Below are 27,364 nucleotides of genomic sequence, written 5' to 3'. Positions count from 1 at the left end.
GGCTACCTGTGTGGGCAACGGCGGCCACCACTCTGGCGCCTTTTCTGTGCTGGAAATGGCAGCAGGCACATGATATGTGGCACGGCTCTCAACTTCCACTGGGACCCCAGGAGGGAGGTGCCGTCGGTCACATTTTCCAGACAAGGAGACTGGGACTCAGAAATGAAGGATGAGATCGCGAGGCTGCGGGGCGGCCGGACTAGAGTCCAAACCCTGGGCCGACGCAGAAGCCCTGATCAGATGACTCACAAATCAGCCTCCAAGGCTCCAGATGCAGACACCCCACCGCATTTTTTTTACTGGGAAATTACAAGCACCTCAAATTTGAGCAGCCAAATAGGGTAGTTGGCTTAGAGCACAGACGCTGGGGCCAGACCGCCTGGCTTTGAAGCCAGTCTCCAAAGGCCTGCTGTGAAGATACGATGCCTGTAAAATGCTTAGGACAGTCGCTGTTCTGTCACCTCGTGAGTTCCAAGAAGTGACAAACTAACTCACCGTCCTCCACGTAAACCACTCCGCTGCCCACGCCCCCGTGCTGGCTAACAATCCGACTCTGTACCATTCATCGCCCAAGCTACCCCTGGACCCACCCCAGGCCCTTCCCTCACTGCTCCAAATCACCCACGTCTACGCCTTAATCGCAAGGGAAGCTCCCCGCCGCCTCTGCCTCGGTTCAGTCTTCCTCCTTCTTCTACTCTCACAACTTCCAAATGACTCTTTAAATCTGATCACGTTACCCACATGCTTCAAACCTTTAACAGGACGCTCATCGCTTTGGCAATCGCCCACAAATCTGACGATCATTAGAACAAAAAGATTTTTTTAAATGCGGATTTCCCAGCTCTACTCCCAGCTCCATTCTGACTCAGTAGATATGGAGGAGGGCCCTGTGCTCTGTATTTAAAAACATCTAACCAGGCCATCCTGACGAGCAGCAAGGTGTGGGAACTCCTGGTCTCCTGGACAAAGTGCACAAGCCCCTTTGTGGCCCCCACCTGCCTTCTCCTGCCCGTTCCCAAAATGCATCAAATGGGTCCAGTCCTCTGTGCCCCTATACGTGCTCGGCCCTCTGCCTGGAATGCCCTGTCTGCCTCTTCCAGCTGGCAAACTTCTCTTTGTCCTTTAAGACCCAACTGGAGGATCCTCTCCCCTGTGAAGCCCCCCACTGTCTGGGCTGATCACTCCCCTTCTGTGTCGATACTGTACCTCGTGTATAGACCGTCAAAGTGCTCATCCCATTATACTGCAGTTACCAGGTTGCATGCCTATCTTCCTTACAAGACCGTGGGGACGTTATCAGTGTTTATCTTGGTGACCCTCCAGAGCCTAGCACAGGGCCTGGTACATAGGGGATGCTCAATAAATACAATGACTATTGCCAATTAAGCTGGGTGCTTGTAAACTTGCTAGAAACAGCCGAGAAAGAATACATGGGAAATTCCCTGGCAGTCCAGTGGTTAGGACTTGGCGCTTTCACTGCTGTGTGCCTGGGTTCGATCCCTGGTTGGGGTACTAAGATCTCACAAGCCATGCAGTGTGGCCAAAAAAAAAAAAAGAATACATGAATGCTCATGTCAAGCAGAAGTTGGTAGAGCAGAGGGGTTATTATTTCCCAAGAGGATCTGCATAATGGTCTATAAGAAGGTATATATACGACTCATACCAGCTGTATTACAGGCTTCCTCTCTTGAATCCCACATACGTGCAACCAGTGCAGCAGAACACACATTCCAGGACATCCCCCCGCAATCTTAGACACAGTCTAGGAAGATGGAGACATATTTCCCTTCTACCTAGAAGACAGAGCAAGTGCTGGGACTTCTTTAAAAAAAAGGAAAAAATCAAGCCACTGTGAGTTAGAGGAGCCTTGTGCAAATAATGTGCAGGGGACCACGGCTAACAGCTGGGTTGGGTCTTCCCCAGGGGACCCCCTGCAAGCCCTGTCAACCTCCTGTCCTTCCTCCTCCCAGGCACAATCCACCTCCCGAGACCCCACAGACAGGACACCCTCCCTCCTCCGGGACAAACGGCTGTGAGCTTCCCACACTACGTCCCACACCACCGCAGCCTGCATCTCGGGTGGAGTGTGTAGAGACACTCTACAGGAGAACGCCTGATGCACCACATTATCTCTGAGCGTGCACGTGGGACCAATTCCAGGCAGAGGCTCTGGCTGGTGCTGGGCACAGACCCAAGAAGTCGGATGTCTTAGCGAAATGGCCTTGCACCTGGCCCAGTTGCTGCAGACACTTCGAAGACGCTCCCAACCCATGGCCATCGCCCTGGGAGAAGAGGCCCTGCGCCAACCCCCGCGCCTGCCCCCTGCAATGGATGCAGGGCAGCAAGGGAAGGGGGTTTCTACCCTGTGACTCAGCTCCCAGAGGCTGGTTTGCTGTGGGTGAAACCAGGGATAAGAGTCTGGATGAGGAGGCCTAACCAGCACCCGTCTTTACCGTTCACAGACCCCCGGCCAGGGCAAGCCATTCTGAGACCGTATCAAGGCTACTGTAGAGTACTTAGAAATTGTTTCCACGAACTGGACTGCTCTGAGATCCCCGAGTGCCTCGGCGGCATGCCCAAGACCGCTGTCAATTCCCTTATCAACGAAGGTGACTATCCTCTATGAAACAGCGACAGCCTCAGCCCGGCACTGTCTATGCCATCTATCCTGCTTATTCTTCTCCACAGCACTCACAATCTCATGTTTTGTGTGGTTACTTATATATTCACGCGCCGACACCTGAACAAGGAGGTAAGCTCCGTGAAGGCAGGGCGCCGCTGTACTCTCTGCTGTGTCCCGTGGCCTGTGCTGTGGGAGAGCGCTGGACCCTGGTACCACCTCGACAGATGCTTGAGAAGATACACTGGCCGTGGGGAGAGCACTCCGAATCTGACCCGCGGGGCTGGCCCAGGCCGTGGCGGCCAGTACCTGGATGCTGAGGCTCTGGGACTCCAGGTGCGGTAAGGTGATGTTCTTGTAATCGTCGCCCGTCTCCCGGACCAGGCGGAGGTCCCGGTGCAGGTACTTTTGCAGGTGTTTCTCTGTGGCAGGGTAAACCACGGTTGTCTTCACGTCTGCAATGACACAACACAGCCCGGGCCACAGTCAGCCACTCTCTCCACACGGTCCTGCCACACTCTGACCCTGACAGGCACCACGGAAAGGATGGGCCCGGTCTCTCTTTGATTCCCCAGTGAAGGGAGCCAAAGACTAAGAAGTTATGTTCACCCACGACCCACTCCCACGAGGTGCCTCGTGCCATTAAATTCATGACCTGAACCACACTCGGAATCTGGAAAATGTACGGTTTTCACTGATGGGTCACTAGGCCCCTCATCACCCTTAACCCTAGCCCTTCCCTCTTATTTTCTAGGCACAGGAATAAAACGTTTCTGTGGTTAAGACTCCGCGCCTCCACTGCAGGGCGCACGGGTTCGGGGAACTAAGATCCCACATGCTGCGCAGAGTGGCCAAAAAAAAAAGCCAAGCGGCTTCCTTAACGCAGAGCAGTGCAGCACAACAGTGGCTGAAGGCGCAGACTCTGGGGCTGGACCATCAGGGTCCAAGTCCTGGCTCTGCCTGCTCCTCACTTGGGACCCCTGCCCCAGTCCAGGTGTTTACCCTCCCTGTGCCCCTACTTCTCCATCTGTCAGCTGAGGGTGATAATAGCTCGTATGTCATAGGGTTGGGAGGATTAGCAAGTTAATACCTGTGGAGCTCTTAGAACAACAATGTCTAACACATAATAAATACTGGCTATTTTCAACCCAGGGTTACCCAGTCTTGACTTTGGCACCGTCAACATTTCCACCTAGATCATTCTTTGCTGTGGGGCTGTCCCGTGCATTGCAGGCCGTTTAGCAGCATTGCAGGTTTCTACCGGGATGCTAGTTAAACCCTCTCTCCAGTTGTGACAACCATAAACGCCTCCAGACATTGCCAAGTGCCCCTGGGGGATAAAACTGCCCCCAGTTGAGAACCATCGTTTCCATCACAAGGAAACCTGGCAGTGTCCCTAAAGAGACTCTAGGCTAGGGTCCTAGTAAAACACCACCCGGTTTTGGTTGAGTCCTTTTTCCTGTTTCTCTTAACATCTGCTACAACATCGTCAACATAGATCTTAAAAGCAGGGAAGGAAAATGTTGTCTTAAAATCAGTTGGGATGTTTCTCAAAGGACCCAAGTCCTCCCTGACTCTAGATTCACATGTGCTCTCCCAGAGAGGTCCCTGAGAGGAGCGGCCCAGCAGGGGCATCGGACACTCCAGGAAATGCTCAGACTCACCTACATACCCAGAACTACCAACCTAGGTCTGAGGACATAGGCGATTTTCATGCTCATTTCACAGGTGGGTAAAAAGAGTTCACAGGGATTCCAGACTCATTCGACACCACGCTGTGGGATGGGGCAGAGACAGGACTGGAACCATGGTCTTCCCGCCCTGAAGCCTGCTCTTTCCACCTCTGCCTGAAGGCCCATATCGTCTTCCAGCAGCTGAGTGCGGGCGTCCAAAGGCGCAATGCCAAGAGCGTGATGCCTGGTAGAACCAGAGGCCCCTGGCCCGTCAGCTCTAGCAAGCAGAGCAGCGCAGCATGGAGACACAGGCTGGCATACGACTCTCCCCTTCCTGGCTGTGCCACCTTGGGCGTTATTTAATCTTTGAATCTCAGCTTCCTCATCTATTTATGGTGCTCATAAAATCTAATTGACAGAGAGTCGTTGTTATCGTTAAACAAGGCATGTCAACTGGACCCACGTAAGCGCTAAATAAACGTCACCCCGCTTCCTAGGAATCTCTGGATCTGACCTGGAACGGGAGGCACAAAGTCTCCTCGCAATCCTCTGGGCACTTCTCACTCCCACCACACTCTAACAGCCCAGGGTCACAGGCCAGAGATCAAAGGTCAAGCACACCAAGCTCTCAGGAGACAGGAGACTGCTGAAATAGAGGGAATGTCAGCACCTTGGCCCTTGCAGTGCAGCCTGCTGGGGAAGGACGAGATGCTGGCAACAATCAGCCTGGGTTCAAATCCTGGCTGTGGAACCTTGGGCACGTGAGAAGCCAGTGAGCAGCAGGTGGGAAACCTCTAGAAGCTGCCCTCCACCTGCACCCCCATGGAAAAGTGCTCCTCCAATGCTGGCTCTTACTCTCCTTGTGTCGCCTGGGCAGGGCAGGCGGAGAAAGGCGCTCCCTCCGGGTGGGGAGACGGGCTGGGACAACCTAGAGAAGAGCCCGGCCCCACTGGCAATGCACACGCAGCCCTGGGCTCCCGGCCTGGGGGCCCCTGGCCGCTCCAGACTGGAAAGCCACGGGGCCGATGGGCTTGCCCGCCTGCCAAGGCTGGCCACAGACCGCCCCTGCCGCAGAGCCCTGGGAAGCGGCCCCTCCTGCCCTCCCCCCGGCAGCAGGGAAAACTAAAAAGGCACTTTCCGGGGCTTCCCTGGTGGCGCAGTGGTTGAGAGTCCGCCTGCCGATGCAGGGGACGTGGGTTCGTGCCCCGGTCCGGGAAGATCCCACATGCCGTGTAGCGGCTGGGCCCGTGAGCCATGGCCGCTGAGCCTGCGTGTCAGGAGCCTATGCTCCGCAAGGGGAGAGGCCACAGCAGGGAGAGGCCCGCGTACGGCAAAAAAAAAAAAAAAAAAAAAAAAAAAAAGGCACTTTCCAACTGCTCACTTTCTGCCGTCCTGTCTCCTTTCCTGAGACCCGCCTGCCTGGAGGAGGCGCACCTTGCTGCACTCTGAGCCCTGCCAGAGCCAGTCACCCCTCGCCTGGCCTCGGTTAGATCCTCGCTGCTGGCATCAGGGTGGGGATGCCCCTCCAGTCTCGCCCAGGCCCTGCTCCAAGCCCACTGACCGCCACTCTCCCCCGGCCGTCTCTGCCCCAGCCACAGAGACCCCCTTACACTCCCCACCGACTCCCACCTCTAGGCCTCACACCTGCTGCCCCGTCTCATTCCCTCAGGCCTCCGTCCAAAGGCCAGCTCCCAGACGGCCCGACTAGAGAGGCACCCCTTACCTCCCCACACCCTGCCTCCTTCACCCCTCACTGCCTGACGATGGAGGACATATTTACTGTCTGATTCCCCCGTTAGACGGACTCCCCTGGAGGACAGGGATTTTTGTCTACCTTAAAATTTTGTTTTATCATTTTATCCCCAGCACCTGGAAGAGCGCCTGGTATACAGCAGGTACTCAACAAATACTGAACAAATGAAAAAATGAATCTGGCCTTTTTAGACCTTAAACCCAGGAAGAGCATTTCTTGTCCCAAATGGAATAAAACCTCTCTGGAAAAAAAAAAAAAAAAGGTCAATATATTTCCCAATGCTGAGTTTCTCACTGGCAGCCAAAAGCAAACTCTGGTGTTTATCCAAATGACCTGCAACTGAGCTTCACGAGGAATCTGGGCGAGAGTCAATGCCCGATAAATGCTCAAACCATCGGGTGAAAATACGTCGGGGAAGAGGACATCCACTCAGGGCCTCAAAAACATCTCCTCAGAGATTACTTATTAATTACAGAGGCGGACACAAAGTGACTGGAGTGAACATCACTCCTCACGGGATGAACGGACGCCCTGGGCCTCCTGGGCTGTGCCGTGGTGTGCCCGCCAAAGCGCATAGCCTGCATCCAATCGCGAGGCAACATCCTCCTCCCAAACCCAGGGACGCTCTACGGAACAAGTGGCTTCACAGCGCTTCCCAAGTGTCAGAGTTAGGGCTGAGGGACTGCTCCAGCTTACAGGGCGCTAGGGACTGGACTGGATCCTGGACGAGGGCAGGACGGGGGTGTGCGGGAGATTCCTGCTTGAAAGGGGGTACTGAAACACTGGCAAGATTTAATAATGGTCTCCACACACATAATGGCTTTGTATAAATGTGGAAGTTCCCAAAATTGATCATTTTACTCTGGTTCCTAGGAGACACACACTGGCGTGCTCAGCACTGAGGGGCTACCACGTCTGCAACTTACTTTTCAATAACAGAGCGAATAGTAACAAAATATTATTATATGTGTATGTGGAGAGAGAAAAAGGAAACGTGGCCAAATGTTAACAAGAGGTGAAGGGCTTTTTAAGGGAGTTCTTTGTACTATTCTTACAGCCCTTCTGTAAGGTTGAAAAATTTTTTCGAAATATAGAGTTAAATAAAAACGTGTTGGTACTCTCTAGACCCTGGGTGCTAACTGCCAGTGGAGGTGCCAGGCACTGTCCTAAGCCCTGCATGCATATGTACCCACTCACTCCCCACAGCCAGTGTGAGACGGGTATGACTTTGGTCCCCGCGTCACACACGAGGAAGCTGAGGCTCAGCGCTGGGCATCAGCCTCGGCACCACGTACCAGCCGCGCAGGTCAGCAGACGTGGCTTCACCCTCCGCCTGGCGCCCTCTCTGCCAACCCGTTTAGCAAGTTGACTTAAGGGGCCACCTACCCAGGATGAGAAGTACCTGGAACCTCCCAGCCCAGAAGCTTCTCCCAGTAGCTACAGAAGCAACAAGGGACTTCCTGACCCTGCCCTCCTCCTGGCATTCTTAAAAAAATCAACTCCAAAACCAACACCTCAAGAATGTTCACAACCTATTGAGAGCATCCTTGACATTCCTTAAAAGGGCTTCCTATTCGTCATGCTTCTTCAAACTTTGCTTTTATTTTTAGTTTAAGGTGTGTTTGCACATAAGTTAAAAGTCAAACAAAGCTTGTTTTTATGTTTTCTGCTCCTTTCTGAGTACCATTTTCAACTCTTCCGGCCATTTCCTTGCTTTCATACTTCCATAGTTCCAAATTACAAACATTTTTATAACTCGTTCCACCTTGATTTTTCAGTTTTATTATTATTCATTAACCTCCCATTATGGAAGGTAAGGATTTAGCTTTTTCACCAACTCTATACCAAAAGAGCGCGAGTACGCATGTGCACACACGCTCTTTCTACCCCATCCTCACAACACAACCAGATCACAATTTTGGGTAAATCAGTACTCAACATCAATATCATTATGATGATGTAAATGCTGTCTACTGCTGAAGAGTACACTATGACTGTTTTTCCTTTTCAGCACAATTTTTGGTATACAGAGTTAGTATTTACTTTTTTGTTTTCTTTTCTATAAACTTGTCACTAATTCATCCCCACATCCACTTCCCTTTTTATAAAAATCTCCTCTTGATGTTACAACTCATCAGGCACAAGAGCAACAGTGTGTTCACGGAGCCTGCGGGTGCCCCGCGCAGAGCTGTGGCCTGGGAGCTCCGAGCACTGCCCTCGCCCCCTCTCTTGTGCTGGGTACCTTGTTTCCCGGATCCATTATCTTCCTCTTTCACATGTATGTCCTCATTTTACTGAAGCAGTGCTTCTCAAGCTTCAGTGTGCATCAGAACCACCTGACTCAGGACGCCTGGGGTGCGATCCAAGAATCTGCATTTCTAACAAGTCCCCAGATGCAGCTGCTGCCGCCGGGCCAAGGACCATACATCAGGAACCACGGCCCTGGGCTTCCCTGGTGGCGCAGTGGTTAAGAATCTGCCTGCCAATGCAGGGGACACGGGTTTGAGCCCTGGTCTGGGTAGATCCCACAGGCCACAGAGCAACTAAGCCTGTGCGCCACAACTACTGAGCCTGCGCTCTAGAGCCCACGAGCCACAACTACTGAGCCCACGGGCCTCAGCTACTGAAGCCCGCGGGCTCTAGAGCTGGTGCTCCACAACAAGAGAAGCCCGTGCACTGCAACGAAGAGTAGCCCCCTCTTGCCGCAACTAGAGAAAGCCTGCGCACAGCAACGAAGACCCAACACCGCCAAAAATAATAAAGAAATAAAAAAAAAAACACCACGGCATTAAAGTACAAACTCAAGATGCGTCCAGAGATATGGCGCAAGGGAGATACATTTAGAGACTTGGAACACCTGAAAATGTCTTTATTCTACTGTCGCACTTAATTAAGCGCTTGGCTAAAGAATTCTAGGATGGATAGCAATGACCCTCCAAGTCTGAAAGCACTGCTCTGTGACCGTCTAGACTGCAATGCTGCTAAGAAGCCTGAGGTCATTCTGATCCCCAAACCTTTGTACTCACCGGTTTTTTCCCCGCTGTCCCCCGTGTCCTGATGGTGTTGATGGGTCTTGGAGCGGGTTTATTTTCCTCCATCGAGCTGGGTAAGTGTCAGGCCCCTTCAATCTTGAAAATCATGTTCTTCAGTCCTGGGACTCATTTCTTTGATTATTTTCCTCCCCATTTTCTCTGCCCTTTCCTTCTGGAACACTACTTGCATATTTAACTTCTTTGATTCATCTTGTAGTTTTTTTTCTCTCCCATTTTCCAGCTCTATGTCTTTCTGCTCTACTTTTCAGGAATGTTTCATCTTCTCTTCTGTTTTCATTTCTGCTGCATTTTTAAAAATATTTATTTATTTGGCTGCAATGAGGTCTTAGTTGCGGCACATGGGATCTTTAGTTGTGGCGTGCAGGATCTAGTTCCCTGACCAGGGATCAAACCCAGGCCCCCTGCATTAGGAGCGTGGAGTCTTACCCGCTGGACCACCAGGGAAGTCCCATTTCTGCTGTATTTTTAATTTCTAAGAGCTTTAAAAAAAACTTCCTTATTGATAGTATCTTGTTCTTTTGCTTTCTATATACCATAATTTCTCTCTGAGATTAATGATAGTCTTTGAAAATTCCTTCTCCCTGCGTAGTTTCTGTCTCCTCCGTCTCTTTCTTTTCCTTCCTTTTCCTTGTCCTTTCTTTTTTAACTGAGGCATTACTCAAAAGTCTGCCACCTGGTTTGTCCACTCACTCATATGTTAAGAGTAGAGCACTGAGTCGCTGGCGGCAAGCCTGCGGACACACGAGCGCTCACCTGGAGCCTCCTTTTAGGATCATCGGGCTACTCCTTTGCATGATGGAGCCCTCGAGAACTTAAGTCTTTTCTCTTGGGCTGGTCAGATTCCCCACATGATTCTTCCAGTTTCCTATGTGGAGGTAGGAACCTGGCAGGCAGCATTCTGAGCGATGAGGAAGAGAAGCAGGTGGCTGGAGGGAAGGTGGCCAGGGGTCATCTCAACACTAAACGTGCTGACTTCCACTTAACCTTCTACGTTTTGGTACCATCACCGCACCCTCACCGGCACCTAGAATCTCTAGATCCATCTCTGGAAGGAGCAGTTACCAGTCCTGTGAAGCGGGAAAGAGGATTTTGGCAGCCGAGGCTCAGATTCCCCTCGGCTGGCTCAGGTTTCCCCTCTCAAACCTGCCACGTCAGTTCCTCCTCCCTTCGCTTCCTTGGTTTGTCTCCTCTCCCTCTAGTCTTTATGGGTTAATTTTCTTTAAAGGGAAGTCCTTTCATGCCATTTCTCGTGAGGGTTTTAAAGGAAACAGGTGGGCACTCGAACTGGCCCCTTTTAACTGGAGCCCATGTCCCTGTCCTTCTGTCTCCCTTCTAATGCTTTATTTTTCTTCTTAGCCGTTTACTGACTCTTGACCTACTTGTTATTTACGGTTCCTCTCCTCCAACTGGACATCAGCTCCTTGAGAGCAAAGACTCTGTTTTGCACACTGGGTGTACTGTGCCGGAAACAGCACCTGACACGTGTTGGGCCCTCACAGTACAGTCTACAGAACAGAATGTATGCCACTTTACGGATGTGTGTGCGTGTACAACTGCATATACATAAGCACACACAGAAAGAAGTCCGAAATTCAGGACATATTCCAAGATGGGACGTTATCTCTGGGCAGTGGAGATGTGTGTAACTGTAATTTTTAAAATTAGTTTTTTTGGGTATTCATTACATTTTCTAAAACAAATATGGATCACTTCATGACAAATATATTAAAAACAGAAAAATAAGCCACCCCTTAAAACTGAAGCCCAGGGAGGTTAGTAACTTACCCAAGGTCATACAACTAGTGAAGTGGTGGGGCTGAGATTAAACCTAAGAAGTCTGACTCCTCTATGCAATAGTGCTTTCCCTGCTACAGGGCCTTCCTCTTCCAGGCCTTCTCCTAACAAACCTGTACTGCAGCCACTTTCTCCAAAAAGCAGCCCTATCAGATGGGAGAGACGCGATTAGTTCCAGCCCCTCCTGGAGACACGTAAACAGCTGTCAGCAAAACCCAAGAGCTCAGTGAGGTGCCAGAGCGATTGCAGCTGCAGACTGGGAGGTCCGGGAGGACGTCAGCGCAAGAGCCCAACAACGTGATGCTCGCTGCTCGCTGCAATGCCCCCTGGGAGTGCAGGGAAGCAGAAGCTCGCTCCCCTCAGCGTCGGGGGCCTGTCTGAGGAGCGGCCCCAGGGGGTCCACTGAAGCCAGATGCTGGGCTGGAACAGGCTCTGGAGGGGAGCACAGAGGGATGAAGACGAGCCCGCGGACAGCCAGGAATGATGGCTGCTTCGACTTCCGTGGGTGGTACCAACCGCCCTGCCGCCCACCCACTGTGACAGTGATGGACGGTGGGGAAGGAGGCCTGGGGCAGGGTGGTCGCCGCCCTTGTGGGGCTCAGGGCAGCAGCTGTTTCTCTACAGGGATGCTGTGGCGGCAGGTACGGTCACACCAACACACCCCAGATGACAGCAGCCCCGTCCACACCCGCTCCCTCTCCGCAGCCTGGTGTGCCCATGGCTAGCCCAGAGCTCCGTCCTGCCTGTCCAGACCCTTAATTAGGGTCTCCTGAACATCCTTCTCCAACAAATAAAACCAACCCTGTCCCCCGCCCAGACACGAGAGCCCAACTGCTTTCAGAGGCAGGGCTACAGACAGGAACGAGCAGCCGGCTTTCCTGCTCTCTGCCAAAGCTCGCTTAGCCGAATCCCCAGGAAAAGGCTGTTGCACATGAAACATGAAAATGCAAACCGCAGACAGTCTGCTCTCCTTCCCACACACATGTTCAAACAAGCCTGCTTTCCAGCGCTGCAGATGACTTCTCCCCGATGAGGTCATCGCTACGGCCCAGCCTGTGGCTTCTGCCCTCCCTCCATTATCATGAGCTGGTTTCAACTTACCTGACCCAGATGTGCAGGCTCAGGGGAGCAGGGGAGAAGCAAGAGCAAAGCGTGAGCGGGCTGGGAGGCCCACCCCACCCTCCGTCCACAGGAGCCAAGCAGACCCCCGGGTGATGGGCTGCCAGACCCAGGCTGGCAGGGCACCCCATCAGAGCATTCCTAGAGAAGGTTGGCAAGGGGAGAGGCTGCTGGGGGGTCTCCCGGGACTTGCGTTTTCTTTCCTCCTCTTGGGGACCTCCCCCCGGCCAGACAACACCCTCCCCAGCCCTGGTGTCATAGAGACCAGGGAGCAGGCCGGAGGCTGGAAGAGGAGGCCCGGGGCAGGGTGTGCACTGTCCCACGCTGCAGGACGCTGAAAGTACTCAAGTGAGGTCGGAAAAGACCTCCAGATCAAGGATAAACAGGGCTGAAGGGTGTGGTCAGGATCCTACTGGAAAGAAGCTTCAACCGCCCCACAGCAAACCTCCAAACAGCTAACTACCTGTCTCAAGGAAAGCACAGAGCTGCCACTGGAGACAGAGGAGAGGCAGACGCTGATTTTAGCAAGACCCTGGCTCCGGCAGGCTCCTCAGCGCCCCCTCTCCTTGGTCCTCCGAGGCCCGGGAGGGTCAGGAGGGGGTCTGACAGGACCTGACCTGACGGCCCAGCCACAAATTCAGTGACTCTGAATGCAGCCCCAGGGGTTACATCCTTTAGGGATGGGAACTGCTGTGGCAGGACGGGAGTTGCATCTGAACAGAAGGATGAGAGCAGATATCTAACGAGATAATGGAGCTGCCATCGACAGTCCTGGCAAGACCCTAACCCCACACGTGGGAAGAAACTGTTCTGGGGCCCAGTGGACCAGACTCTAAAAGCTGTTGGACTGAACACTCAGGAGTCCCAGAAGACGGCCTCAATCTCAACTTCCGGTCTAAAGGCATCTCCTTACTTCACTCTGAAGGGAGCAGAGGTGCCAAGTCTCAGGGCATCCTGCGTGGGCTGGCGCGAGGCGAGAAGGTGGAGGGCACAGGACACCCCGCCTCCCGGGGAGCCACGACGACCGGAATTCTAGGCCTTCGCTCACGGAGAAGCACGGATCAGAACCAGGCCGCCCAGGCTGAAGTGGAACCAGCGCATGGGTAATTTACCCTCGCCCACTGGTCCTGAGTAAGCTGACTTTCTGCTGACTCGAGCCTTAAGACTGCCACAGAGTCTTGGCGCCTTGCCCCATCTGAGAGACTGAGAGAGCGCGGTGGCCACGTTTCAGGAGCTCAGGATCTAGCCACGTCTAAATAGTCTCTGAACGCACCAGCTCTTCCCAGCCTCGCAGAAGCCACAAGTCTAAGCAGAGAACTGAACAGAGGCCTCTGCTCCCAGCTGGTGAAGGAAGAGATGGGGGCACGGAGGAGGCCACGCCCGAGGGCTCTCGGAGCGCAGCTGGCAGGGGAGGGGCAAGCGAGGCCCGTCGGACAGCTGAGAGGAAAGCAGAACCCAGATTCTGGGACAAGAATTCTACTCTGGTGGTAGCGGCCTTTCCATCTTGAAGTTTCTGCTTGTTGTTATTCCACTGTCCCTCAAAGCCCCAGAGAGGGCCCTGGCTTGCTGGTGTCAGAAGCTCTGAAGCACCCAGGGAGAAAGGCAGACAGAAATCTGCCATCTTTAGGCGGCCTCTGCTGATGAAGAGAGACTCCTGTGGGCTGGCTCGCCTTTCCCCTGCCCCATTAAAGAAGCCCCATGTCAAAGCCCAGCTAGCTGAGTCCACTCCGCAGCTCTGTCCACACCGCTGTCCTCACCGGGAACAACCTTCTGCCTTCACGTCTCCAGGTGTGGGAGGAGCTAACTGTGCACGGCCCACCCCGCCAACTCCCAGCATCACCCCTCCGTGGCCACACACTCTTGACCAGTATCTCCCAGGTATGTCTGTGCAGCTAAGTGTAAATCTCCAGTTTGGGGTCTGCGTATTTGGGGGTACACAGTACTTGTTGATGAACTGACAAGCCCCATGCAATGAGGGTCATTCAGGCTGTGAAGTAAGGACATAGCCAGAGGCCCCAGCCCAGGCTAATCTTTTGGTCTGCTTCTTTGTTTGCTTTGTTTGGGGATGAGGTTAACGTCCTAAAAAATCTCTAGCAGAGCATCACGTGATTATATTCTCAAATAATTCAGAAGTCTAACCCCTAATCCTTTTCATTGGCATAAACACCAATAATAGTTCGGTGCTCATTATTCTAGTCTTTTCTTGAATGAATTTACATATACATGAACACATGTACATAGAAGTCTATTTTTTAAGCACAAGAGGGATGAGTCTTTAGGGGTTATCTGTGACCTCAGAGATCTCCCATGACAGTCCATACAGACCTCCTCCCTCCTTTGTAACGACTGCGTTGTAGCCTAGGCTGCGTACGCACCATGCCTATTAACCCTTCACACACACAGGGTCACTTAGGTTGGTTTTGGTTTTATTTTTCATTTTTTCTATCACAAATGATGCTACAGTGGACATTCTGGCCCCTCTTTGTGACGTGCATGAGTGACTGTCTAAGTCAGACACCTAGAAGTAGAAACGCTAGGTCAGAGGGACACAGGTTTCAATATCTCATGGATTTGGCCATGCCTGACACCCCACCCACTGTGCATGAGCACCTAGGACTCGCTCTGTGCAAGGGAGTCTGGGAGAAACGAGGTGTCTGTCTCAGCTCACCAACACTGGCTCCATCTGGCCACGGTCTCAATGGGGTAACTTCTCTATGGCCTAAGCTCCCTACACCTACAGAGCCCCACCCAGCATATTGAGACATATGTGGAAGGTCCCCTTCTCCTATTTAATAGTGACTCTCAGGCCGTTTCAAAAACCCACACAATGGCACCACAGGAACCAGAAGAGGATGTGGGCTCTAAACAAGCAGGGACAGAGGACAGGATGGGAAACGATGCTGGAGACTGGGACCAACTAAAGGCCCCCTCTAGAGGAGAGCTGTACCAACTGGCTCCATCCATTGCCTACCTTCATCCTAGGGGCAGGCACTTAACGCAGATGCAAACAGAGGAATGTGCTCCAAAGATATTAACCCTTGGGCTGGAGCAGGGGTAGGAAAACTCTTCTTAGTTTTCTTTTCTTTTTTTTTTTAAACAACTCTTGAAAAATGTAAAAACCATTCTTATCTCATGGGCCATACAAAAGGAAGCAGGCCAGATCTGGCCCATGAGCCATGGTGGACAAGAGAGCATGCAGGCTCCGGAGCACACACTGCTCAAACTGCACACTCAGGCAAGGCCAGACGGCCGACAAGCCCCACTCCCCATCTGCACAGCACCGGGCAGCTACCCACCCAACAGGGGCCTATTGTGGAAACAGACCTACCTATCAGCTCACTAGACTATCAGCCTGGTTCTTCATTTTTAAATACAAATGAAGCAGGAATTCCCTGGCGGTCCAGTGGTTAGGACTCTGTGCTTTTGCTGCGGAGCGCCCAGGTTCGATTCCTGGTCGGGGAACTAAGATCCCACAAGCCACATGGTATGGCCAAAAAACATTTTTTTAATAAAATAAATACAAATGAACTAACATTCACCAGACACTGGGGGAAAAACAGCTGAGGGAAAAAAAGAATGACCAAAATAAACAACCAGAACCAGATCCCAGAGGAAATGGGATCATTTAAGGGTCAGGAGATAATTTTTAAAACAATTCTAATTAGTGTGTCAGAGAAAGTTAACCCAGTTTTGGCCTCTGTGAAGCAAGAGCAACACGTCATGAAAATGAAATAATCGGAGGACCAGAAGAAAGAAAATTAAAATGGTGGCTCCCAAATGAAAACCTTCTCTAGGAGGTCTGGAGAACAACGTCAAGACCATCTACCAGTCTACAGAAAGAAAAGACAGATGGGAAAAGGAAGAGAACAGAAACAGCACATGGGACTGAAACCGTGCACCTCAGATTGGGACTTGAACCCACGTGGCCGGGACTCAAACCCAGCCAAAACCCACGATCTTCCAACTGAGATCACACACCTGCTTTCAGGACTTAAGGAAGCTCAGGTTCTTGATGTCTCATCACAGAAAGAATTCAGTAAGAGACAAAGTGATAGGTAAGAAGTGGATTTATTTAGAGAGAAACACACTCCACAGACAGAGTGTGGGCCATCTCAGAAGGTGAGAAAGGCACCAGGGTATGGGGCTGTCAGTTTTTATAGGGGTGGGTGATTTCATAGGCTAATGAGTGGGAGGAGTATTCCAGCTATTTAGGGAAGGGGCGGGGATTTCCAGGAATGGGGCCACCGCCCACTTTTTGATCCTTATGGATCCTTGGAACTGTCATGGCGCCTGTGGGTGTGTCATTTAGCTTGCTGATGTGTTACAGTGAGTGTATACTGAGGCTCAAGGTCTAGTGGAAGTTGACTTGTCTGCCATCTTGGACCATTTGGTTCTAATCAGTTTATGTCATGTCCTCGGGCTATATCATTCTTTCAAAGGCTGTGCCCTGCCCCCTTCCCTCCTGTTTCAGGACCAATATAGGAAGTCTAACAACTAATAGGATTTCCAGTAAGAGGAAATAAAGGAAACAGAGAGAAGGAAATTATCAAAGAAATAATAGAAAAAATATTCAGAGTGAAAGGCTAACATAAGACTTTAAATTGAAAGGGTCCAAAAGTACCCAGCAGAGTGAATGAAAAAAAAAAAATCCAACCTAGACACAGCATTACAAAACCCCACTACACTAAAGATAGAAGACATCTTATATGCTTCCAGAGAAGGAAACTAACAGAGCAAACAAATGACAACAAAAAGCGAAGTTAGCTACAGAGAAATGACAATTAAACTGGCATTGGATATCTTATTAGCAACAATGCTTTATTTAAGAGATCAATGCCTTTAATATTGGGAGGAGAAATAAATTTAAATTCTGTATTCAGTCAAATCATAAATTAAAAGTGAGGGCAGGGACTTCCCTGGTGGTTCACTGGTTAGGACTCCACACTCTCACTGCCAAGGGCCTCGGTTCAACCCCTGGTTGGGGAACTAAGATCCCACAAGCCACGTGGTGTGGCCAAAAAAAAAAAAAGTGAGGGCAAAACAAAAGATTCAAAGTTTTCCTCTCATTTATTCTTTCTGAGGAGGTACTTAAGAATGTACTTCAGCTAAACAAGAGTAAAACAAGAAAGAAAAAGACGCAGCATCCAGAAGACAGTGGATCTAACCCAGGAAAGCAGCTGTGGAAGGGAAGTCTGTTGGGAGCTCAAGGCATGCCTTAAGAATCAGCTCTCCAGATCGGAGCGAAAAGAGAAGAGCATTTTGGAAACAGTGTTTCCGGAAGGAAGGAAGGAAATACATAACAAATTATTAAAGTAAATGACTAGGTAATTTCAAAAACAGAGTACAGGTCCTCCTCACCTTATGATGAGGTTACATGCAGATAAACCCATCCTAAGTCGAAAATGCATTTACTACACCTAACCTACACCATACCTCAGTCTAGCCTACCCCGAACGCGCTCAGAACACTAACGTTAGCCTACAGCTGGGCACCACCATCGAACACAAAGCCTATTTTATAATAAAGTGTCGCTATCTCACGTAATTGAATACTGTACTGAATGTGAAAAACAGAATGGCTGTCCGGGTACAGAATGGTTGTAAGTGGTTTGCCCTCGTGATCTCAGGGCTGCCTGGGAGCTGTGAAATACAAGTACAGTACAGCTGACAGAGAAGCTGGGGGACAGCAAAGGACAGAAGAGGTGCTGGGAAGGGAAGGCCGGAGGCTTCTCACCGATACTCTCCCCCAGCACAGTGATACAACCTATAGTACATGGAATAAGGACTAAAGATTTCAATATATTTAGGATTCCAAAGGCAATTAAGAAAAAAACCCTGGTAATAATAATATAAACATCAAAAATTGGGAGGAGGAGGGAGGGAGGGAGGGTGAGGAAAATGTAAAGGAGCTAAGACTTTCATCCTCCACTGTGGGAAATTGATAATGTCAAAATCGATAAATCAAGAAAGAGCTGCATAAGCGTATTACCCAGTTAAGTGTCTAGAAGAAATCACCAGAAGCACTAACCCCAGAAATTGTCTTAATGGTAGTTACTTCTAGAAGGCAGAACCAGGGTGGGCCAGACAGGCCAGAGCCTGTCTCTACTTGACCGCGTGACTGCACGACTTTGATAAATGCCCCAGCCTACCCCAGACATTCTTAGTCAGTAGGTCCAGACTCTGTATTCAAGAAAGCTCCTCAAGCAATTCTGATGACTGACCTCTGCATCCCATTCAGAGCTGAGAAATGATGATTTTATGACCTCATCGGATACCGAAGCCCCCTGAGGTAGGCTAGTCGGCTACTCGATTCCTCATTTCTCATTCAGAGAAACTGAGTCTCAGAGCAATTCCGTGATGTGGCCCTGAGCCTGAGGTACTTCTCGTGTTGGGTGACGCTGGCGCCCTTCCCCACCCTGCTCTGGTGCTGTCCTGGCCGAGACCTGTCTGGCAAGGCTTCCTCTGCTGGTCACGGTTCAAACTGCACTTGTCCTTCAGTTCAGCTGTGCCGGGAGGGCTGCGGAGGACACCCGAGGGCACGGGGTGAGAGGCCTGTGCCAGTCTGTGCCGAAGCGGAGCCACGGAGCCTGGTACCGGCCCTGTCCTCCAGTCGTTGGAGGAGGCCACATGCCACCCTCTTCTGCCCGCTGGCACTGACCCGAGTGGGCACCGCACAGCACGGGGCTCCCTCGTCCACAGAAGGCAGAACAGAAACAAAAGTCTGCTAGTGCCCCAGACCCAGAGGAAGGCAGGAAGCCTTAATCAAACACTTTTACTTGCAGCAACAGTGACTAGAAACCAAACTTGAGAATGAGGGCAGAGCCCTGCAATGCACCTGGGGAATGTTCTTAGTTCTTCCAAGGACTTGCCAGTTTTTCTTAACTTTTAATTGGGAGATACACTGTAAATATTAAATGTGTGTGTGTGTGTACCACACATATATATGTATATATACACACACACACACATATATATGTATATATACACACACACACACATATATATGTATATATACACACACACACATATATATGTATATATACACACACACACATATATATGTATATATACACACACACACATTTTACATACACACACATATGTACATAAATAGAAAATATATACTGTTTAAAGACCTAAAATAAAAGAACAGCCATGCATGGAGCACACAGCCCAAGAAACAAATATTACCTGAAGTCTCGGCCCTGCCCCGCCAGGGATAATCACTTTGCTGAACTGGGGGTTAATCATTTCTCTTTTTGTCTTCCTAGTTTTATGAGGCATGAATGCATCCCCAAGCAGTGTATTGTTTAGTTCTGCTTGTTTTTCAACGTGATCTAATCGGAATCAAGGAATCACACGGTGAGTATTTTATGTCTTGCTTTTCCGGCTCTATGCGTGTAGAGCCTTCCTTCCTGACGTGTGTAGCTGGGTGGAGAAGTAGTCCGGTGCAGGACTTACTTACTTACTCTTATTGTTAGTTGTTATCTGGACTGTTTCTAGTTTGTCCTATGCTGCCAGGAAGACTCTAATGAGAGTGGTTGGCCTTTTAAAATGCCCCTCCTCCAGAGCCCCAGGTTTTGCCTCTGTACAGAATACCGGGCCTGTAGCTAGATAGCTAGAGTTCTGGGAGTTCCCTGCAACCACGAGAAGATGGGATTCCCAGGGGTCCCTCTGCTCCCTGGCCCGGCCTCACTCACACACAGAAGCCTTCTGCTCTGAACCTGAGATTCCCCACCACTGCTCTAACAGCAGGGAAAACAATGGCCTTTTCAGAGGCAGTCCGGATTTCTGAGTCACACCCCTCTCCCTACTATCTGCCCCCTTCTTCCCAGGTAAGAGAACAGAGTTCTCAATGAAAGGGCTCCATTGATGGGCCACAGGGCGTGAAAGCGTGAGAGCCGGAGCAGGAGGGGGCCAGGCTCTGCCCTGCCATCTGGCCCACACGGTGCTCAGATTTGCCACATGGCTACAGGGGGAACAAAGGAAACCGGACCGTGGTCAGGGCCAGGCGTGTTTCCCTCTGTTACATATATTGTTCCATTTAAGGCTCATATAATTTTAAAGGTGGAAAAACAACAACAAAAGATGACTAACACTTCTGAGTCCACACCGTACGCCACTGTGCTGAGTGCTTCAGATACCTCATCCCAGTGGGTCATAACCCATGACAGGGGTGAGGAAATTAATTTAGGAGGTTAGGACCAGCATCTAAACAAAAGGAAACAGACAAGACTGGAAGGAAGATGAGAATACTAGAGCGTGTCCCGTAAACTAAGGGTAAGTACTGTTTTGTGAATTCTTTCTGTACCTTATATTCACATATATTTATCTCTCTGCACTGGGTCACAATGTAAACTATATATCTCTCACTGTGGATAGAGGCTAAAAAATCTTAAAACACCCTTTCTTGTCTCATTTATTTCATAACCATCCTGACGTAGGTTCAGTTACTAACCTAATTTAACAAGGAAATAACTGCAGCTACTTCCTCGGCTTCATCTGGGCCACACAGCTCGGTCACCAACCACCCACCAGCCTCCCGCTGCTCTGTTTCTCTTTCCTCCCCCAGAACACGTGCTGCAGCCTCAGCCTGGGGCATTCTCCCCGCCCCTCTCACCAGCTCTTTGCACAGCTGGTTCCTTTCCATCCTTCAGGCCTCAGCTTGGGGGTCGTGTCCACAGAGCCCTGGTCCCCAGCCCGAGCAGCCCCTCTCCTGTTCACGGCCGTGTCAATGTGTCTCCTTGTTGCTGTCTGACTTCCCCACTACGACTCCAAAGGAGGTAACGTCTGATGCCCTCGCCTGTGTGTACCTGGCAGCAGGCATTCCCTAATCTGTTGGTTGAATACAGACACTCAAGTTCTCACAATTGGTAAATGGCAAAGATAGGATCCCAGCCGGGGGAGGGCGGACCCCTTGACCCCTGCACTATATATGAAAACTGCGAAACAGCACCAGTAAGTGTTAGCGCTTGGCTGGGTCGGACTTCGACGCCTGTGCTCTATTAGGTCAACGGGGTAGGGGGGCCATGGGGGCCTCGCTGAACAGCCTTTTGTGGTCAGCTGAGAACTTGAAAGGGGTGAGTGAGGAGACAGCAAAACCTCAGGCTAGAAGAGAAGAACAGAGAAATACCAGAAGAAGTCCTCAGAGCAGCCAGCTGAGAAATGAGCTGGTGACTGGGACTGGAGAGGCGGGGCCGAGAAGCCTGAGGACCAAGGCCAAAGGAATACCCTGGCCGTGCTGCCACCTCGTGGCTGTGGAATGCTTGGCCCACAGGAAAAAAAAGGGAGGTGGGCTGGTCTGTGGGTTCATTCTTCAGGGGTCATTTACTGAACACCTATGCAGGCCTGGCTGCTGGGGCCTGGAAATGAGTCTGACACGGCTCCAACGTCCAAGGACCGCTGTTCCCTACATCCGGGCAGTGACCCAACCTTGAGAGGTTTACCTCCCCCTTTTCACAGTAGCTTGTGGGGTGCCCCCTCCCCAAAACAAGACTGAGAGGGCAGAGATGACCTCTCATTCATCTCTGAAGCTCCAGCACCCAGCACAGGGCCCAGCACATCAGAACAGTTACAGTGGCTACAGTTTAATAGGTGCTAAGTGCTTCCAAAGACAGCGCATCAGTTCCCACATTTTACCTCTGAGGTACTTACGAGACCACCAAATAGAGATGTCAAGTCAGTGTTTATTTCAGTATGAGCCTGGGGTTCTTGGAGAGGTCAGAGATGGAGAAATAAATGTGAACACCACCCACAGATGTGTTCAAAGACCAGGACCTCTCAACGAGTTTCGTGTGCATGTGACTCACCTGGGGTTTTTGCTAAAATGCATATTCTGATTCTGCGGTCCGGAGCGGGCTCTGAGAGTCTGCATTTCTAACAAGCTGTCAGGCGATACCAATGTTGTTGGTCCACAGACCACACTGTGAGTGGGAAAAGTCTGGAACAGAAGTTGACAAACTATGGCCAGAAGGTCAAATCCAGCCTATGGCCTGTTTTCCTACCTCCAGCAAGATAAGAGCAGTACTTTTATTTTTAAAAAGGTTAAAAAAGAAAAGAATACGTGACAGAGACCACTAGTAGCTCACAAAGCCTAATATATTTATCTCTGGTCATTGATGGAAAAGGTCTGCCAATCCCTGATCTGGTATGTCATCCAGGGACAGGAGGCACAGCGAGATGAGAGAGGGATGAGGGTGGAGCCCTGAGCCAGGCTGTTATGACTTCCAAGTTGCCATGCCTAGTTTCAGTAGGAAAAATAAGAATATAATGCACTGTTTGTGTGCTTCTGCTAAAAAGACAGTGAGCCCTGGAAAAGGTGAGCTAAAACCTGAGGCTCCCAGGTAGGAGTGTACAGCACTGGGGAAGAGGTGCAGACATCTTCGGGGCTGAATGGGGACGAACACCTGTCATCTTGATAATCCACTGCCTCTTTCAGCGCTTATCCTGGAAAAAAATGACAAAAATAGAAAGACGGGGCAGTAGCCACCACCCACTGTGTGCAGCACCACAGAAGTACATGTGCTGAAAAAAATAATATGAAAGGGAGTTCTACAAGGTTGCTCTGTGGAGCAAAACCTTCTGAATTTTGGGTGAGGGTGGGGAGGGTGGACAGAGAAAAGGGTAAGGCAAGGGCAAGGGGTGCAGCAGAATAACGGTCCCAGAGCCTGTAGTTTGGGGGCTGCCCCACGTCGTGTTTGACTACAGTGTTTGGCTACTGTCATGCTTCGTCACGCTGTGTTGACGACTATGTCTGCTTAAATGTCAGCGCCTGAGAAAGCAAATACAGCCGTCCATTTCCGTCAACGGGAACCGATCAATCTGGCCCTCTTTCAACAAAGGACCAGGCTCTTTTGTTTCCAGCCGTGAAAAGTTTGCTTGTCTCACATTAAGCATTCACATATATTTCCGAAGGACAACAAGAGAACCCTTTCTCGGGGGTGCGGAAAAGACTAAGTCTATCCAAAAGACTGTGGCAGGATATCCGTAAAGCCAAACTGTTCTTAAATACTGGAGAACAAATAAAGACAGAAGGATATTATAAAACTGTCCTGGGCTGCAAAGCACATTCCAGAATTTCCTGGTTGGAAGGAACCTTCAAGGTCAACCAGGCTGCCTCATGCTTCCCACGAAGCTGCCTCCTGAATCTAACCGTCTAAAGGAGAAAAGCTCACATCGCGTCTGGCTTTCGGCACGGAATATTCTTCTTCTTCCACTTCTTCATAAATTAAAAAAATACTTGCAATCAAAACCAAATCACTGCCTTTTAACTCACACACCCCTGCCCTTCTCAAGTCCTTTGTCAATCACACTGTCTCCCCCCTAGAAAGTGAGTTCCTTCAGGGAACTAACTGATCTTGCAGCACCCAGCACACTGCTCATTCCACAGCCGCGTGGTGAGCAAGTCCTCAGTCGACTGAAAAGATCTCAGTTTCTCTGCCACCTTTTTGCCGTGTGATCTTAGACACACAGCATTAACCTTCCCAAATCGCATTTTCCTCACCTGTAAAGTCCTATCGCGATAGGGCTATTTTGAAGACTAAATACAATGACACATGTAGAGTACTTAGAATGGTGGCTAGCACAACAGTAAGGGTTTCATAAGTGCTGACAATCATTATTACTCAATTAGTAGATGAAACCGTTCCATCCTATGAATCACACTCTCACCCCAAAGCACATCACACCAGAACTGGTTTTCTCAGCCTCGGCACCGTTGCCATGTCTTTGTTGTGGAGGCCCATCCTGTGTTTTGTAAGATATTTAGCATCATCTCTGGTCTCCACCTTCTAGGTACCAGCAGCACCCCACCTCCCCAGATCTGACAGCCAAAAATGTCTTCAGAGATTGCTCCTTCCTCCATAGGGAACCACTGCACTAGAATATGCAAATCAGTTGTGGAGTGGTCACCACACCCCCTAATTCCCCACCATCCCACTCTCCCCACAGGCAGCCACCTCCACCCCACGTGCTCACCACTCAGTTGCCTTGGAGGGAACAGGTGATAGGTGCTGTAGATATCATTGGAGAACTGCAGCTGGAGCTCAGGGCTGCCCTTCAGGAGCTGGGCAACGTGGTCCACCTGAAATGGTGTCTTCTCCAGGATCACAATGGCATCCTCTCCGTCCCCATCCCCAGAAGCCTCATTAACCTGTGGGTGAGACACCATCAGTGGGCCCAGGGGCAGAACCACAGGTGAGGCCTGGAGAGCAAAGGTAAAAGGTGTAAAAGCTCCCAGGGCCTCTGCAATCCCAACACCTGGGATCTCCTTCCCTGCAGTCTTCCCTCTGGGGAAGTCTAGCCGATGGCGCCCATGTTTCTTCTCCCAGAGAAGGCATCTCATCAACCCAAATCCTTGTGGCAGCTCTCACATCCTCCTTCTAAACGATGCAAAGCTTCTCAGCTGTCTTCTAGTTTAGGCTCACAAGGCCTCTGTCAAATTCTCCCCATACAGATGAAGAAACTGAGGTCCAGAGAAGACTGCTTGCCCAAAGTCACACGAATAGTCAATGCTGAAACAGAAACTAGAATCTGGGTATCCCAACAGGCTTCTAGGTCGAAGGTTCTCATGGCTAAAATCTTCAGCAGGTGCTGCAGACGGAAGACAGGTAGGGGCGAGAGAACCAGACAGAACCTTGTAAAAAACAAGTTGCAGGGACTTCCCTGTCAGTCCAGTGGTTAAGACTCCACGCTTCCAATGCAGGGGGCGTGGGTTCAATTCCTGGTCTGGGAACTAGGATCCAGCACCGCCAAAAAAAAAGAGAGAGACACAGAGAGGCATGGAAGCCTCGGCCAGGTCCCCCTGATGCTCTCAAAAGTGAGAGCTCCTGCCAGGAGTTCTGGAGAACCCTTGGCCAGCGTCCTCACTAGTTCTTGAGGTGGTCTCCAGTCTCTCCTCAGCCCCTGCTGGAAAGCTGAGCACATGGCATTAGAGGCAGCGGTGTCTGCCTACCTGAAGATACTCTGCTCTCCTGAAGACCAAGGATGGTAACTTTCATCACTACGTCCCCCGCACCCAGCTCAGTGCTGGACAGTCAGAGCGTGATACGTGGAACTGAATCACCAATTTAATAAACTGTCTCCTCGGCTGGGGCTGGAGTTCTTTATAGCAAGGATCAGACTTCCCAGTCTCTATGTCCCTACCTGGGGCCTGGATGAGCAAGACCGTCCGGCAACACTTGCTGGGTTCCTAGCAACTTACAGGTTTAATGAATGACTGATGACTGCTTAGGGACTTCAACATGTGATTATGAATCGGCAATACACTCTACAAATGTTAGGTTTTTTTAGTAAAAGAGGAATTAGGAAAATCAGCCCTACGCGTGTTAATTCCCTTAATTTCACAGGTAGTCTTGCCTCCTCCACGAACTAACCCCCCTGCATTTTAGTGCACTCTGCCTTCCCCGCTCCCCACGGAGGAATGTGCTTGGTATTTTCCGAAGAATCTAAAAAAAGAAAAAAAAAAAAAAAATCCGCCTCCGAGGCGACGATTGGGTCGCTCCTTCCCGCATTCCCTCCCCAGGGCTGCCTAATGGTACCTTCCCGTGTAGGAAAATGATTTTGTCCCGCGCAGACTCCCTCAGCACTTTTTTCACTCTAAAGCCGGAGAAAGGTAAGCGGACAGGGGCAGAGGTACCATTCCCAACGCCCGCTTCTTTCCCCTCTGTGCTGAGCGCCTCCGCCTCTTCGGCATCCACTTCGCGCTTTCTCTTGTTGGGCTGCGGCGCTGTGTCCGCCATGCTGCCCGGCGGGAGGTGTGCGCCTGCGCGAACCCGGCCGCGGCCCCGCCCCTCCCGGCCGCCTCCTCCCACCTCAGCCAAGGGGCGGTGACTACAACTCCCGACGTGCTCCGCGCCCGAGGTCGCATCCCTTCCGGCCTTAGGGAGCCTCGGAGCGCTGATCACTGGGATCCACCCGGAACGAGCGTTTTAATTCAAGTTACCTCCCCTTGGTCCCCTGGTGCTAGCCGGCCCGAGTGGAGGCCGGTGCTGAGGGCAGCGAGAAGGCAACAAGTCCCTAAAGAGGCGGGCTAGAGAGGCTGCAGGGGAGAGGGCTGCCCCAGCCTCCCAGGGGCAGGAGACAAAAGACGCCGTTTGGACTCAATGCGTTGACACTTTGGTTGAATGCACATTTTAATCAGAATGACACCCATATTGATTAGAGTGGAAGGGATGTTTCAGAAATCTGAGCCAATCTATTTCTTGGTCAATTTGTTTTTAGAGCAAGCCCTTAAATCATTTCCAGTTTTCACCCGTTTTCATTTTACAGAAATGTTCATCCTATTCAGTTCTCAGTACTTTTGGCTGAAAAGAAAGGTAAGTGAACAGGGACTGAAATACATTTCTAAAACCTCCAGCCTGGAGGCTCCTGCCCCTCTGTATCCACATTACTGAACCGAGCTTGTGTGTGCTCCCCCCAGCCCGCCAGTCTACCCACCCTGGGTTGCGGCGAAGGAAAGTAGCAAGGCTCTCAAGGTAGGGCCAAGCAAGGAGAGTGGGCAGCTGATGCTCAGAAGACTTGAACTCCCTGATGACTTTCAGAGATGCGATTTTAAAGACAAGATGAGGGAGAGGGTCATGGGGTGCCTGATAGCTCCTGGACTTCTTCTGATTGGTTGGTGGTGATGTAACTAGGTGGTATTTCTGGAGTCAACATCAACCTTCTAGTTCCAGAGAGGCTGGGAGTCTACGCAGATATGGTCAGCACGCAGTTTGCAGTTAACTTCTTCCACCTGGTGGGGGCTTCAGTCTCTGCAAAATAACTCAGGGATATGGCTCAGGATATTATCTCTAGCCCTGGAGGAGGAACTAAGGGTCCTTGACTTTGTTTTATGGCTAAACTATTATTATTTTTGTCTTGTTTGACTGTTTTCCTTTGTCTCTGCATTTCCTCACTTCTCTGATTCAACTTGCTCTTTGGAACTCTGGGAAGGCCTAGGAGGCTGAAGGTTTTCTACAGACTTGAGATGGGGGTAGTGCTGGGGTCTGCTCCCAGGAAGGCCTCACAGTGTCCTGCTCCGTTTCACCCACTTTGACCATGTGGCCACCGTGCTACCAGGGTTGTGATTTGCAGCATGAATATGATTCATCCATCGGAGTTTCTTTTCGTTTTTTGGCCATGTAAAATTTTTACTGATAATTTCTCTGCAACCTCCCAGTGCTCGAGCACACCCTTCCAGGGACCAATGGCACATCAGCATCATCTCCTGAGCAGTGAGCTCACCCCTGCTGAAACCTGCCAACTGGAAAAAAAAACGCACAATGTAAAAGTTAAAAGTTATATTTTATTCGGGGACCTTACTGAGGACTACAGCCCGGGAGACGGACTGTCAGGATAGCTCTGAGGAGCTGTTC

The 27,364-nt window shown here is 50.7% G+C and overlaps 1 protein-coding gene across 1 annotated transcript in view; it reads right to left on the bottom strand.

The window, feature by feature from the left end:
- DCPS (decapping enzyme, scavenger) overlaps nt 1-25,791 on the bottom strand; it is a 33,589-nt gene extending 7,798 nt beyond the window's left edge. The window contains exons 1-3 of the mRNA XM_060304283.1: nt 25,550-25,791; nt 23,988-24,162; nt 2,930-3,075 (exon numbers count right to left, since the gene is read on the bottom strand). Coding sequence (XP_060160266.1) covers nt 2,930-3,075; nt 23,988-24,162; nt 25,550-25,750 — 522 coding nt within the window. The 5' untranslated portion in view covers nt 25,751-25,791. The remainder of the gene's footprint in view (nt 1-2,929; nt 3,076-23,987; nt 24,163-25,549) is intronic.
- Between the last annotated feature and the right edge of the window lie 1,573 nt (nt 25,792-27,364).

The sequence above is a fragment of the Globicephala melas genome, chromosome 8, assembly GCF_963455315.2.
Source record: "Globicephala melas chromosome 8, mGloMel1.2, whole genome shotgun sequence".
NCBI classification, from domain to species: domain Eukaryota; kingdom Metazoa; phylum Chordata; class Mammalia; order Artiodactyla; family Delphinidae; genus Globicephala; species Globicephala melas.
The sequence above is the reverse complement of the archived record's forward strand: the minus strand, read 5'-3'. Positions and strand labels throughout refer to the sequence as shown.